Raw genomic sequence first — 14,908 nt, 5'->3', positions numbered from 1 at the left:
CAATTCTATTTCTTGGGATCAGCCCTATCTGCTTAAAGCAGCATTCAAATATATATTCATTATGCCACTGTTTATAATAGCAAAAGCAATGGTAAATGGTTATTATCCATTTCACAGAAGTCTATGCTACAGTTTAAAAGAAAAAAGATATATGTGTGCTAAAGTGGAAAGGTATATAAGAAATACTGTTGAGTGAGAAAAAAAGTAGAAACATATATAAGATACATTTTAATTAAATAATAAGATACATTATAACAATAGGATAGATTTTATTAGAAAAAAGTTTAAAACACACATGCAAAGTAATACCATAAAATTTCTACTGGTATAATTTTTATATGTAATGTCTATAGACATGTCTACAAGGATACACACCCAACTTACAAGTGTGTTTACTTACACGGAGGGGAGTGGAATTAAAGGTAGTGGTCAAAGGAAAATCTAGTCTTAACCGGAATTTAAGTATTTCTTCCAAGGAGAATAATATATTCATGTGTGGCACATACTTAAAATTGACTTTTTTCAAAGATAAAATTGCATAGCCAATGATACGACAAAGGAGAGGAATACAGAGTTATATGGGCCAACTATCAAATCAGATAAAGACTGTTTAATAGATAAATCTATATGGTCCTAGACACAGCACCAGGATTTGGATCAAAATTGAAGATAAGTCTATTCTCATTATGAAGAGAAGAAACAGCAGTTGACATCTTAATACGTCTTTCAGCATCATACCTATAATGTGATAAAACAATTCTCCCATTTTTATCTCCCACACATGCCACACTAAGTGCGAGACAGCCCTGAAGCCACCAGGAATAGACCCAGGGTGGCGAGGCATGCAAGGAAAGTTCTGATTTCCCACACCTCCCAGTGGCTGGCAGCACTGGGCCTGGTCTCCCCACAGAGAGGGTGCCAGCTGAGCCTGGGAGGAACAACAGAACCTACAGGCTAAACCTAAATTGGCTGCCTGCTACTGAGGTTTTTAAAAGGTCATGAATCTCCTAACAGAATATTCAAAATATCCAGGGCACAACTGAAAATCACTGGTCATACCAAAGACCAGGAAAATCACAACTTAAGTGAGAAAAGACTACCATACCAACAGAGAACAACACAGAGATGATTCAGATGTTGAAATTATCTGACAGAAATTTTAGAGCAGCCATCATAGAGCTGCTACAAAAAGTAATTACAAATTCTCTTGAAAACTGAAAAAATAGAAAACCCAAGCAAAGAAGTGGAAGGGCACAATAATAACGATAACCAAAGATAAAATGATTGGATTTGAGAACAAATCAAGAGAATTTACTCAATAGGAACAATAAAAAGAAAACTGAAAAAAAAAATGAACAGAGCTTGAGGAACCTGTGGGACTATAACAGAAGATCTAAGATTCATATCATCAGAGTTCAGAAAGAGAATGTAGACTTAAAGGTATTCTAAGAGATAATGAGTAAAAATTCTCAAATTTAATAAACAACATAAATCTACAAGTTTAAGAAGATGTGCAAACTTCAAACAGAATAAACCCAAAGTAACCCACACCAAACCACGTCATAATGAAACTGCTAAAAATTAAAGACAAAAATCCCAAAAACCTCAGAGAAATGACACATTACCTAAAGGGGAACAATAAGTCTCTTTTCTAAAACCATGGTGCCAGAGGAAGTGATAAAGTGCTAAAAGAATAGAACTGTCAACCTCAAATTCTGTGTCCAGCAGAACTTTCCTTCCTAAATCAAGGAAAAATAAAGATGTTATCAAAGGAAAACTACAAGACTTTGTTGCTAGCAGACCAGCCCTTAAAGAATGACTAGAGGAAGCTCTCTAAACAGAAAGAACATAACAGAAGAAATGGAACATCAAAATGGAAGGAACAGAGAATGACTAATATTAAGGATAAATATAACAGATTAACCTTCTCCGCATAAGCTTCTTAAATCGTATCTGACGGCTGAAGCAAAATTTGTAATGCCTGTGTGGTACTTAGTACAGGTAGAGGAAATACTAGGGACAATAATATTTTAAAAGTGGGGAGGGTGAAGGGACACAAATGGAAGTAGGGCAACAATAATTCACTTAAAGTGATAAGACACCATTATCAATAGACTGTGGTATGTATGTAATTGTGATATCTAAAGTAATGACTAAGAAAACTATACAAGACAATATACTCTAAAACAGCATAAATAAAACAAGATGGAATCTTAAAAAAATGTTTAAGTAACCCACAAGAAACCAAGAAAAGATAAATGAAGGAGAAACAAAGGAAACAAACAGAATACAAGTATCAAAATGGCTGATTCAAGTTCTACATATCAATAATTATTTTATATGTACATGGTCTAATAAATACACAAATTAAATGAGTGGAATCTTGGCAGAGTAGATAAAAATCATGACATAAAAGTAAACTGTACACTAATACAAGAAATTCACTTCACATACACATAGTGAAGCTGAATCTAAGAGTATGTAAACATTAAACAAACCAAAAAGAAGCAGAGTGGTTATGTTCACATCAGATAAAGTAGACTTAAGAGCAAAAAAGATACTAGGAACAAGGGAGGTTATTACACAATGATAAAAAGATCAATTCATCAAGAAGATGTAGCAATCCTAAATATGTATACATCAAACAACACCACTTCAAAATACATGAAGCAAAGACTGACAAAGCTGAAAGGAGAAACAGACAAATCCACAACTATGGTTGGCAATTTCAGCACTATAACATCTGGTAAGACTACTAGATAGAAAGTTACAAAAAATATAGAGGAATTAAATACCACCAGCAACCGGCATGATCTAATTTGCATGTGTAGAATACTCCACCCAACAAGCCACAAAATATATACTTTTTTCAAGCACTCATGGAACATTCACCAAGACAGACAATAAAACAAACCTCAAGAAATTTAAAAGAATTGAAATAATACAGAATGTTTCCCAACTGGTCCCAAACTGGAATCAAACAAAAAGTTAGTAACAGACAACAGGAAATTAAGTAACATATTTCTAAATAATCCATGAGTCAAAGATGAAGACTCAGAGGAAATTTTTTTTAAAATACACTGGACAGAATGAAAATGAAAATACAACATATCAAAATGTATGGAATGCAGCTAAAGTAGTTCTGATAGGGAAATTATAGTGTATAGTGCTACATCCTTACATTGAAAATGAGGAAAGATTTCAAATCGACAATCTAAATTGTTACTTCAAACAAGAAAAAGAACAAAATAAACCCGAAGTAAGAAGACCAAAGAAACTACTACGATATAGGGATACAGAAAGGTTTAACATAGAAAAAACAGAAAAAGATATACAGTGCAAATTCTAACCAAAATAGAACTCATGCAGCTGTATTTTTTTCATGTAGCTATATTAATATTAAAGTAATAAGAACAGCATAATGATAAAAGTTTCAAATAACCAGAAAGATGGAACACATGAAAATATATCCTCAATATATGTAATGAAAAGTTGTAAGAACTACAAGAAGAAATAAACAAATCTATAATCAAAGTGGGAGATTTTAACACAGCTCTATTAGTAATGAATAAAAACAAAGTAATCATTAAGTATATATAACACATTCAAATTAGCAAACTTTAATATACATAGGATGCTGTACCAAACGACTATAGAATGCACATTCTTTTTAAGTACATATTTAACATTTATAAAAAGTAATTAAGCATGAGCTGGCTAATATATAACATATTTTTAGAATTTAAATCAGAGTATGTTCTTTGACCACAGTGGAATTAAGCTAGGAATCAGTGACAAAGAAAACTAGAAGAACTCCCCTAGAAATAAAAAAATAAACTTCTAAATGACTCATCAGTCAAAGAAGAAATGAGAGCTTGGAGAAAATATGCTGAACTGAATGATAATGAAAATCATACAAATTAGAACTTGCAGGATACAGCTAAAAGTCATGTTTAGAGGGAGATTTATTAATGAATACATCAGAGAAAAAAAAGTCTAAAAGTGAAAGATTTAGGTGTTATAAGAAGTTAGAAAGAAAACAGCAAATGAAACCCAAAGAAAGCAGAAGGAAAAAATAAAGATAAGAAATCACTGATAGTGAAAAAAAAGTATGATAGAGATGACCAAAAAAGCTAAAAATTGGTTCTTTTCTTCAAAGAAAATATTGATAAATCCCTGGACAAGACTATTCATGAAATAAATAGAGGCAACACAAACAACTAGTATCTGGAATGGAAAAGAGACATCACAATACATTAAAATGGACATTAAAACCTCATAAAAAGATATTCTGAACAACTGTATGCCAATAAATTTGAAAAATGAGATAAAATATTCAAATTAACAAAAAAAACTTTCAGAAACTGATAAAAAGAGAAATGGAAAATCAGACGAGTATTATAGTTATTAAAGAAATTAAATCAGTAATTGAAACTGCCTACAAAGGAACCCCAGGCTCAGATGTATTCTACCAAATATTTAAGAAAGAAAGAATACCAATCTTAAATAAACTCTTCTAAATAACAGAAAATGAGGAAATAATCCCCCAAAACTTTAATGAGGCCAACATAACCTTTATATCAAAACTTGACAAGAAAAATTACTGGCCAGTCTCACTCAAATACACATGCAAAAAATCCTAAGTAAAATATCAGCAAACAGAAACAGGGATATATAAAAAGAATAATAATATATTACAAGTTACTTGGGCTTATTCCAGGAATACAAAGGTGGTAATACGAAAAACCATCAATGCAATTACCAAATTAACAGAATAAAGGACAAAAATTTTATACTCATCTTAATAGAAAAAAAGCATTTGATAAAACTCAACATTTATTCATATTAAAAAATAACAGACTCTCTTAGCAAACTAGGAATAGAAGAAAATCCTTAATCTGTTTAAACTATCAATATAAAAACTACAGTGAACATCATACTTAATCATAAATTATTAAAAGCTAATAAATTATGAAATTAGACAATGATTCCCATTATCACCACTTTTAGTTAGCAGTTTACTGGTGGTCTTAGCAAGTGCAATAAAGAAAAAGAATAAAAGATATAAGAATTAGAAAAATAATATTAAAAGTAGAATTTACAGATGATATGATTGCATAAATTGACATTATAATGCATTAGGATTAAAAAGAATTGAGCAAAGTGGTTGAACACATATTTAGCAAGTGTTCAGCAAGGTGGGAATACCAAGAAGTATACAAAACTCAACTGCACTAAACAAATCAGCAATATCCATTAAGATACTATTTATTTTCAAAAAGACTATAAAAGCATCAAAAAAGTCAATACCTAGAATAAATGTAATAAAAAATGCACAAGACCAATACACAGAAACCTAAAACTAAATAATGAGATAAATTAGAGAAGGCACAATAAATAAAAGAATATTCTACACTGTTAGATTAGAAAACCCAGTGTTGTAAACATGTCAATTCTTTCCAAAGCAGTCTACAGTTGACCCTTGAACAATATGGGGGTTAGGGGCCCTGACTCCTGTACAGTCAAAAATTTGCATATAACCTTACAGTCAGCCCTTCATATCCACGGTTCCACACCACAGATTCAACCAAACGTGGATCCTATAGTACTGTTCATTGAAAAAAAAATGTGCATATAAGTGGACCCGTGCAGTTCAAACCTGTATTGTTCAAGAGTCAACTGTATCCCCAATCAAAATCCCTACACTTGGGGGAGGGAAGAAATTTGAAAAGCTGTTTCTAGCAATTTTAATGAAAATACAAGGCAAAAGAAGCATGGGGCCAAAACTAGCCAAGACTTTATAATCAAATCAAGAGGGAAGACTTACTCTACTGTATCTCAAAACATTTTATAAAACTGCCATAATTAACAACAACGTTATACTGCCATAAAGACTAGTGGAAGAGAACAAAAAATAGAGAATCTAGAAATACCATACAAACATTGATGATTCATGACAAAGAGGGCACAAAAAAACAGTAATGAAAGGACAGTCTTTTCAATAAATGGCTAAGGGTTAATTTAATACACACATGGAAAAACTGACTCCTGTGTTACACAAACATCAATTCTGGGAAGACTATAGCTCTAAGTGTTGCAAGTAAAAAATGGAGTTTTTCGATACTAACATAGGAGAATACATTCATGAGCTTGAGGTAGAGAAAAATTCTTAAAGAGAACACAAAAGCAGTACCACACTAGAAAGATCAATAAAGCAGAGTATGTTAAATTTTTTCTATTCATCAAGAGACAAATTAAGAGAATGAAAAAGCAACAAGAGCACCAGAAAAGGTATTTGCAACATATGTATCAACAAACAGCTTATATCTAAAACACGTGAAAAACTCCTTAAAAATTACACACACACACCACACATGCCATATGGCTGGGTCAACAGGCTATATCCATAGAGACAAGAGATACTTAATTTTTAAACAACAAGGAAATAACATACACATGCTTTGTATACAACTTAACAGCCACATATTCTTAATTTCTTACTAAAAGGACTTCTCTAATAAGTTTGTTATCTCTCTCTCATCAATCAACCAAAAAACTTTTAAATAACATTAATTTGACTTCACCTTATTGTAAATCTTACGATTTTTTTTTTAATTTTGTATGTAGGTGGGTGTCTTCTATGATACAATTAAAAAGAGAACAGCCAAAATATTGTGATGATGGCCTCTATGCTGGGATCTAGATTTCTCTAGCTCTGTTACAAGATTCTGTGTTTTAGAAAGGCATTATTCCAAGAAAAATATCTGAATTTAGTAGCATCTCCATTCTTTTAAATGTATTTTGAGTGTTTAAACAAACAAAAAAGTTTTAAGTCAAATACTTAACAGCTTTCTTACATTAAAAATTTTTCATCTAGAATATCACTATTTTGATCAGATAAATCTGGTGTTCTTAATTAAAATCTTGCTTTCAAAATTTCCACAGATGTGTAGTGAATCAAACAAGTCATTTCATTCATGAAAAATGTGCACAACGTGTGGGTTCCAAACATTCTGCATCAAATTCAAACAATTGATAACTATGTATCTTTGTGATTAAGAGCAAGACAATCTTGAGTTCACAGCTCTGGCATTAATCAGCTGTGTACTTAGGTAATACTTTATTCTCTGAATCTCAGAATTTGCATCTGTATAATGCCAGTAAAAATTCCTACCTCCTATGTTCCTAAAAAGATTCAACAAGATAATGTAACTAATGATCCTAACATAAAGCACTCAGTATGTGAAAAGAAGAATGTCCCACTACCATGGAATATACTAACGCCAGAAACTTCAATCCTATAAGCAGTTATAAAAAAATGGTCAGATGCCTACAATAAAAATTTTTAAAAATAATAATAACAACAACTAAAAAATAAATGGTCAGAAGCTCTTAAGCAACATGTGATCTATTAGCTAACGGTAATATCTGTAGAGTTTAATATTTACCTGCAAGATTGTCAAGCATGAAGTTCAGTAGCTTTCGGGTTCCATCTGGGTCCTGGTATAAATTGAGAATATCCTGTGATAAAGGATTGCCTAAAGACGAACAGAAAAATAAAATCTGTAAGAGTTACAATTGGAAGACAAAACAAATGTACACTATAAAACAAAATACTAATTTTCTAAAGTGAAGTTTACTGTACTTAATCTGTTACATAAATTTAAAGAAATCATAGAATTAAATACTCTTTGTTGATAAAGTCATAAAGAAAAACTTCAAAAGAATTATTTCTTTCCAGATTTCAGTTTATACTGTATACCTATAATTTGGGTGTGTCAAAATCACATATATACATACATACATACACACACACACACACACATACACATATTAATCTTGGTCAGTTCTGAAGTAATATCAAAACTTGGCACCCTTAAGTAACCCATAGGTTCTACATTTATCTTTGAAGATAATACTCTAACTGAAAGAAAAACAGCCTTGTATGAGAAAGAACGAGTGATATCATAAAAAAGGAGGGTCTTCCTAGTTAGAATATTTATACTACACATGGAGAAAAGGAAGGTATTTCAAGTGAAAAGAAAACCTATCATTACCAAGATGAGTTAATGAAATGTAGAGGGAAATAAGAATTTTTTTTATGACACTGATCAGGGGTTATCTGAATACTGAGAGTACAGATATATCAAATTTCAAAAAACTAACTACTGTTAACAGTCTATATATTCTTTTAAGAAATAAAGGCGGTATTTATTAAGACAAGCATGCAAAAATAGTCTAGCAAACAGATTTGAAAAAATAAAAATTGTAGAAGTTTCAGAAATGAAGTTTCTAACTATTAAAACAAAATCTTCAATATAACACACACCAATCAGAATAGCTAAAATTAAAACGCAATGACCAACGAAGTGGTTAGAAAGAATGTGAAGTACCTGGAACTCTCAGAAGTTGCTGGTGAAAGTGTAAAATAGTACAACTATGGTGAAAATCTGGTTAGCAGCTTCCAACTGACTTGAAAGTGGGAAAAAGAAACTTCCTGGGTTGATGGAAATGTTCTACATCTTGAGTTAGGCAGTTACGTTTGTCAAAATTAGTCAAGCAGCATACTTAAGTATTTGGGTATTTTACTGTATGTAATTATAACTCAGTAAAGTACTAGGGGAAAAAACCATGAGTGAGTTAGGCAGTAGATGACATACAGCTGAAAATAAAATAAGTGAACAGGAAAACCATATTCAAAGAAATTACCCAGAATGCATCACTGAGCATCAAGAAAATGTAAAATATGAGACAATAAAAATATGGGAGTTAGAACAAGAAATCTTAATATACGTTGAACTGGAACTCTAGAAAGAGAGAACAGTAATTTGGTTTCTGGTCCGACATGTAAAGAGACTGGAAGTTGTCACTCTCACCTCCACAACTGAGGTCACAGGGCAAACTGCTGTCCTGAACACAAGCAGGGCCCTATACTTTGCTGCATTTTACTCCCCGGGGTCCTACTGGGTTCTCACTATAAAGACTGGAAAAAAAACCCCTTGTGCTTCTGTTAGGGGAGAGGGAAAGTAATGTTCTCCTTAACCAATTCTGCCCACAAGGGAAACCATTTTACCAAAGTATAACCAAGTGGGGTTTTACCAAAGCCTAACCAACCCAATATTTCTCTTATCCCACTCCAGCCCCCTCTAGCGTGTGGGGAGGGAGGATACCCAACTCAGACTCACCAAAAGACTGAGACCTAATCATAGGACTAGAGGACTCTTCTTCTCCTTCACACTTTATCACATCAACAGAGCTCCTATGTAACAAAGGGTTAGAGCTCAAGAACTGCAAGTCTCAGACCCTAGTTAAAGAGTCTCTGGGAAAACCCAAGGATAACAGAAGCGACAAAAACAAGGACATGAGAGGAAATTTTAGATTCTGACACACAGATGGAATAAACAGTAAACACATTCTAACTCCTAGCCAGAAGGAGATTAGAGAAAGAGGAGAAATGAGAGAGGCAATATTCAAAAAGAAAAGGGCTGCAAACTTTCAAAAGCTAACTTTTTAAAAATTGAATAAACTTATACAAGAAGCACAATATATACAAAGAAGTTTACGAAAACTTTCATTTTACGTTGTACTGCAAACTAGAGAATGCCAATGGCAAATACAAGACTTTAAAACCAGATAGGGAAAAAGGATCAATTACTTCTAAAGAAAAAAATATGAGAATGCCAACAAAATTCATTAACAACAACAGAATACAGTACAGTAACAGTAACAATACAGTAGAATAATATCTCTAAAGAGTTGCAAGATGGTATTTGAGACTTTAATACTCCTCTGCCAGTCACCAATATAAAAAGTAGACAGAAAATCAATAAAAATGAAGAAGACCCTAACAACACTGTCAAACAACTAACTGATATCTATATAATACTCTACTCAAACACAAGAAGATATACATTCTTTTCGAGTACACATGAATATTCACCAAGAGAGACCATACTTTGGGCCAGGAAACAAACTATAACATATTTAAATGAAATGAAATCACACAAAGCACACTATCTGACCATAACAAAACTAGAAATCGACAACAGACAGACATCTGGAAAATCCCCAAGTACTTTGATACAACTAAATCAGTGTTTAGAGGAAAATTTATAGCATCAAATGCTTATATGAGAAAAGAAAAATCTAAAATCAGTGACCTAACCTCCATATTAAGAATCTAAAAAAAGAAGAGCAAATACACCCCCAAAGAAACCAAAAGGAAGGAACTAATAAAGAGCCAAAATCTATAAAATCTAAGATAGGAAAACAACAGATTCCTACTGAACCCAAAAGATGGTTCTTTGAAAGAGGCAATAAAATTGACAAACCTCTCTTTGACCAGGACAAAAAGACACAAACTATAAACATCAAGAATGAAAGACGGAACAGCCCTTGAGACATTAAAAGGATAGAGAATATTAAAAACTATTTATGTGCATAAATTCAACAACTTAGAAGAAATGAATAAGTTCCTTCTAAGACAGAAACTACCACACCTCAAAAAGAAATGGATAGAGAACAGCAAAAACGGCAGAGAAGAACTCCAAAATTTCGCCCCTCCACAAAAGCAGTATCAAAAACCAAAAAAGCTAGCAAAAATTGCAGACTCAACTATTTCAGAACTCTGGAAATTAACTAAATGATTACGGCAACCCAGGGGGTCAAGAAAAAAGGACAGTGATTTGTGGAGTTTTAAACCTTCTCCTGGTCCCTCATTGCCAGGGCAGCTTGGCAGCCACTTTGGAGCAACCAAAACTGAGCTGGAGCACTCTCAAAGCCTCATTCCCAAACACTAGTCATTATTTGACCTGTGTGGTGGTTCCTCTACTCTTGCATAGTGTTATAAGACTTCTTCCTAGAGGAGAAGGAGGAAACTATTACTGGCAAATGTTTTAAATTTGTAGGTGTCCAAGGTCATGGAAACAGTTGGGGCAAACAACAGACTAACCAAAAAGCTTAAAAGGAAAAACTTGGGAATGAGATGTCAGTACGTGCTCCAAAAAGCTCTGACATACTCCTGGGACTCTAGAAGGTCATATGGACATGGAGGCCTACGCACATGCTCAGGAAAGACCTAAAAATAGCCTAAGTTCTCACCTCTGTCTGACCTTGAGGCTTTGCAATGAAGGAAGTGAAGGACAAGGCAGAGTTATAAACTTCTTGGCTGAGTAATGAAGGTGAGCCCCAAAACACACACCGAGCCACTTGGCCAGGAGTGGGAGACTTACTGGTTACAGGCAGTTAAGGAAATCTCTGTCCAACCATTAGCTGACCATAAACTGAATAAAAAGACTTCAATGGCCACACATGACAAAGCATACAAAATTTACAGAATTAGTTCTGAAAAGTCACTAAAGCAACAAACAACAAATAAAACAAGCAGCAGCAACAGACAACCCTGGGAAAGGGAGAGAGTCTAATTCCAAAGTTGCTGCATTATTTTAAATGTCCAGTTCTTAACAAAAAAAACCTATGAAACATACAAAGAAACAAGAGAGTATGTCCCATACTAAGGGAGATGAGCCATCAATAAAAACTGTCCCTAAGAAAAATAAAAATTGTACCCAAGGACTTAACAGAAAACACTTTGAAAATCCACTATTTTAATATGCTTAAAGAGCTGAAGAAAACCATGTCTAAAGAATTAAAATGAAGTATGAGAATGATATCTCACCAAACAGAGAATATCAAAATAGAAACAGAAATTATAAAAAGGAACCAAATAGAAATTATAAAACAAAACAAAACAAAATCACTAGAAGGGCTCAAGAGCAGTATTGAACAGGTAGAAGAAAAGATCTGTGACCCTGAAGAGAGGTTAGTTGAAGTTACACAGTCTGAAGAAAAGAAAAAAGAATGAAGAAAAATTAACAGAGCTCAGAGATCTATCAGACAACAAGTGTACCAACATATGCAAAATGGGAGTCCCAGAAGAGGAGGAGAAAAAAGAACAGGAAAAAAATGTAAAGAAAAAATGGTCAAAAGATCCCAAATTTAAAGAAAAGCATTAATAGAAGAAGCTCAATAAACTCCAAGTAAAATAAAATGTAAGTGAGATCTACTCCTGGACAAATTATAATAAAACTGTGCAAAGTCAAAGACAGAAAGAGAATCTTGAAAGCTCTAAGACAGAAGTGACACATGGTATACAGATCCTCAAAATAAGATTAACAGCTGGTTTCTCATCAGAAACCATGGAGGCCAAAAGGCAGTAGAATAACATATTCAAAGTACTGAAAGGGGAAAACCCCCCCCCCCAAAAAAAACTATCAACCAGGAATTCTATATCCAGCAAAAATATCCTTCAAAAATAAAGGGGATAGTAAGACATTCCCAAATAAACAAACAGAGTTTCTCACTAGCAGACCAACCCTACAGGAAATATTAAAGAGATTCCTCTAACTGAAATGAAAGGACACAGGACAGTAACTTGAATCCATATGAAAAATCAAGAGTACCAATAAAGGTACTCTACATAACACATATAAAAGACAGTATAAATGTAATTTTTGTTTTTAATTTTTTTTCCTGATATGAGATAACTGCATACAGCAATAATTTTATATCTATGTCGATGGGCACACAATGTAAAAAGATGATATTTGTAATGATAACAGCATAAAAGAGAAGTGAATGGAGTTACAGGTGCAAAGTTCTTTTATATTATTGAAACTAAATTGCCATTGATCCAAATTAGATTGCTGTAAACTAAGATGTTAATTGTAATCCTCAGGGTAACCACTAAGAAAATAACTCAAAGTAACACAGTAAAAGAAACAAGGGAATTAAACTGTACACTGGAAAATATCCATTTAGCACAAGAGAAGGCATTAATTGAGGAACAGTGGAACAAAAAGGACATAACACATACAGAAAACAAACAGCAAAATGACTGACATGAATCCTACTTTAGCAGCAAATACATTAAATGTAAGTGGATTAAACTCTGATTAAAAAGCAGAGATTAGCAGAATGAATAATTAAACATGATTCATTATATGTTATCCAGAAGAGAGACACTATAGATCAAAGACATAAATAGAAAGTAAAAGCACAGAAAAAGGTATGACATGCAAACAGTAACCAAAAGAGAGCTGAAGTAGCTACACTAAGACAGGGATAACCTCAAAGTCTTGTATCAATGAAAGAAACTGAATTAGTAGTTAAAAACTTTTCAACAAAGAAAATTTCAGGCCCATAGAGTTTTACTGGAAAATACTACCAATAGTATAAGAAAGAAATAATACAAATGGAAATGCTTCAAGAAAATAGAAGTGTTAGTAACAGTTTCCAACTCATTTTACGAAGTCAGTAGTATCCTTATCAAGCTAGACAAAAACATTGTAAAAAAAAAAAAAAAAACTACAGAATGCCTTACAATCATAAATGTATAAATCCTCAACAAAATACTAGCAAGTCAAATCCAGTAATATATTAAAAACAAAATACATTATGGCTAAGTGGTATTTAAAATGGGAATAGAAGGTGAGTTCTACCTCTTGATAGAAGTCTGATTATTATTGAAAAACCACCAACGTAATTCAGCATATAAACAAAGTAAAGAAGAAAAGTTATGATCATTTCAACAGTTGCAGAGAAAGTATCTGACCAAATTCAACTTGCATCAATGACAAAAATCCTCAGCAAAAGTGAAGAAATAGAAGGAAAATTTATTTAACCTGAAAGAGCATCTACCAAAAAACTTGCAGTTGATATAATTCATGGTGAAAGACTGAACGCCTTCTCCCTAAAGTTAAGAACAGGGCAAGGACATGCACTGTCATCACTTCTATTTAATATTGTCCTTGCCAGTGTGATAAGGCAAAAAATAAGGAAAGGAAGAAATGAAAAGGTCTCTATTCACAGATTAAAAGGTTGTAAAAGTTCCTAGAAGTAATAAGTTTACTAATGTTGTAAGGGATAAGGTCAATATACTTTTAAATGAATTGTGTTTTAATTCTATAAAATATCAATGGGTAACTGGAACTTTTAAAAGTAGTATCATTTACAATAGAATCGAATATCAAGTAAGTAGCAAATCCAACAACAATATATAAATCTAGCAAAATATTTGCAAGATCTGCATGCTGAAAACTACAAAACATCAAAAAAATAAAGAAGACCTGCGTAAATAGAGAGGTACACTGTATTCATAGATTGGAAGACTCAGTATTAAGTCTCAAGATTAACATACTGATTCTAACTCCAAACTGATCTACATATTCAATACAATTCAAATAAAAATTCTAGCAGGGTATTTTGCAAAAATCATAATCTGATTCTAAAACTTATACGGAAATGCAAAGCATTTAGAGGTGTCAACGCAATTTTGAAAATAACTACAGAGTTGGAGAACACATACTATATAATCTCAGGGCTTACCACAAAGCTGCAGCAATCAAACATTTTGGTATTGGCATAGATCAGTGGACAGATTATATATCTAGCGGTAGACCCACCCACATAAATTTGGGTCTAATGAATTTTGACAAAGTTACAAGAAAATCCACATGGAAAGCATAATCTTTTCAACAAATAGTGCTGTAATGACTGGATGTACATATGCAAAAGAACAAACTTTGCACCATACTTACAAAAATTAACTTAAAACAGACCCCAGACCTATATGAAAAACCTAATTATAAAATTTCTAGAAGAAAATCTTCATGTACTTGGGTGAGGTAAATACATCTTAGATGTACTTGGGTGAGGTAAATACATCTTTGGTGTATTTGGTAAATACACCAAAGACATAATCCATAGATGAAAACAAGTGATAAATGGGACCGCATCGAAATGGAAAATTGCTCTTTGAAAGGCCCTGTAAAGAAAATAAACATACAAGCCACAGATTGGGAGAAAATATCTGCAAAACATACTTTAAAAAGGACTTGAATCCAAAACA

General features: G+C 32.8%; 1 protein-coding gene across 8 annotated transcripts in view; it reads right to left on the bottom strand.

Annotated features, from left to right (window-relative positions):
* Positions 1-14,908, bottom strand: part of CNOT6L (CCR4-NOT transcription complex subunit 6 like) — a 110,186-nt gene that overhangs the window by 33,463 nt on the left and 61,815 nt on the right. For all 8 annotated transcript variants that reach the window (XM_082389362.1, XM_082389360.1, XM_082389357.1 and 5 more), the window contains one exon: positions 7,449-7,538. In XM_082389362.1, coding sequence (XP_082245488.1) covers positions 7,449-7,538 — 90 coding nt within the window. The remainder of the gene's footprint in view (positions 1-7,448; positions 7,539-14,908) is intronic.

The sequence above is a fragment of the Balaenoptera borealis genome, assembly GCF_965194805.1.
Source record: "Balaenoptera borealis genome assembly, chromosome: 4".
Taxonomy (NCBI): Eukaryota; Metazoa; Chordata; class Mammalia; order Artiodactyla; family Balaenopteridae; genus Balaenoptera; species Balaenoptera borealis.
This window is presented reverse-complemented; position numbering and strand designations above follow the sequence as displayed.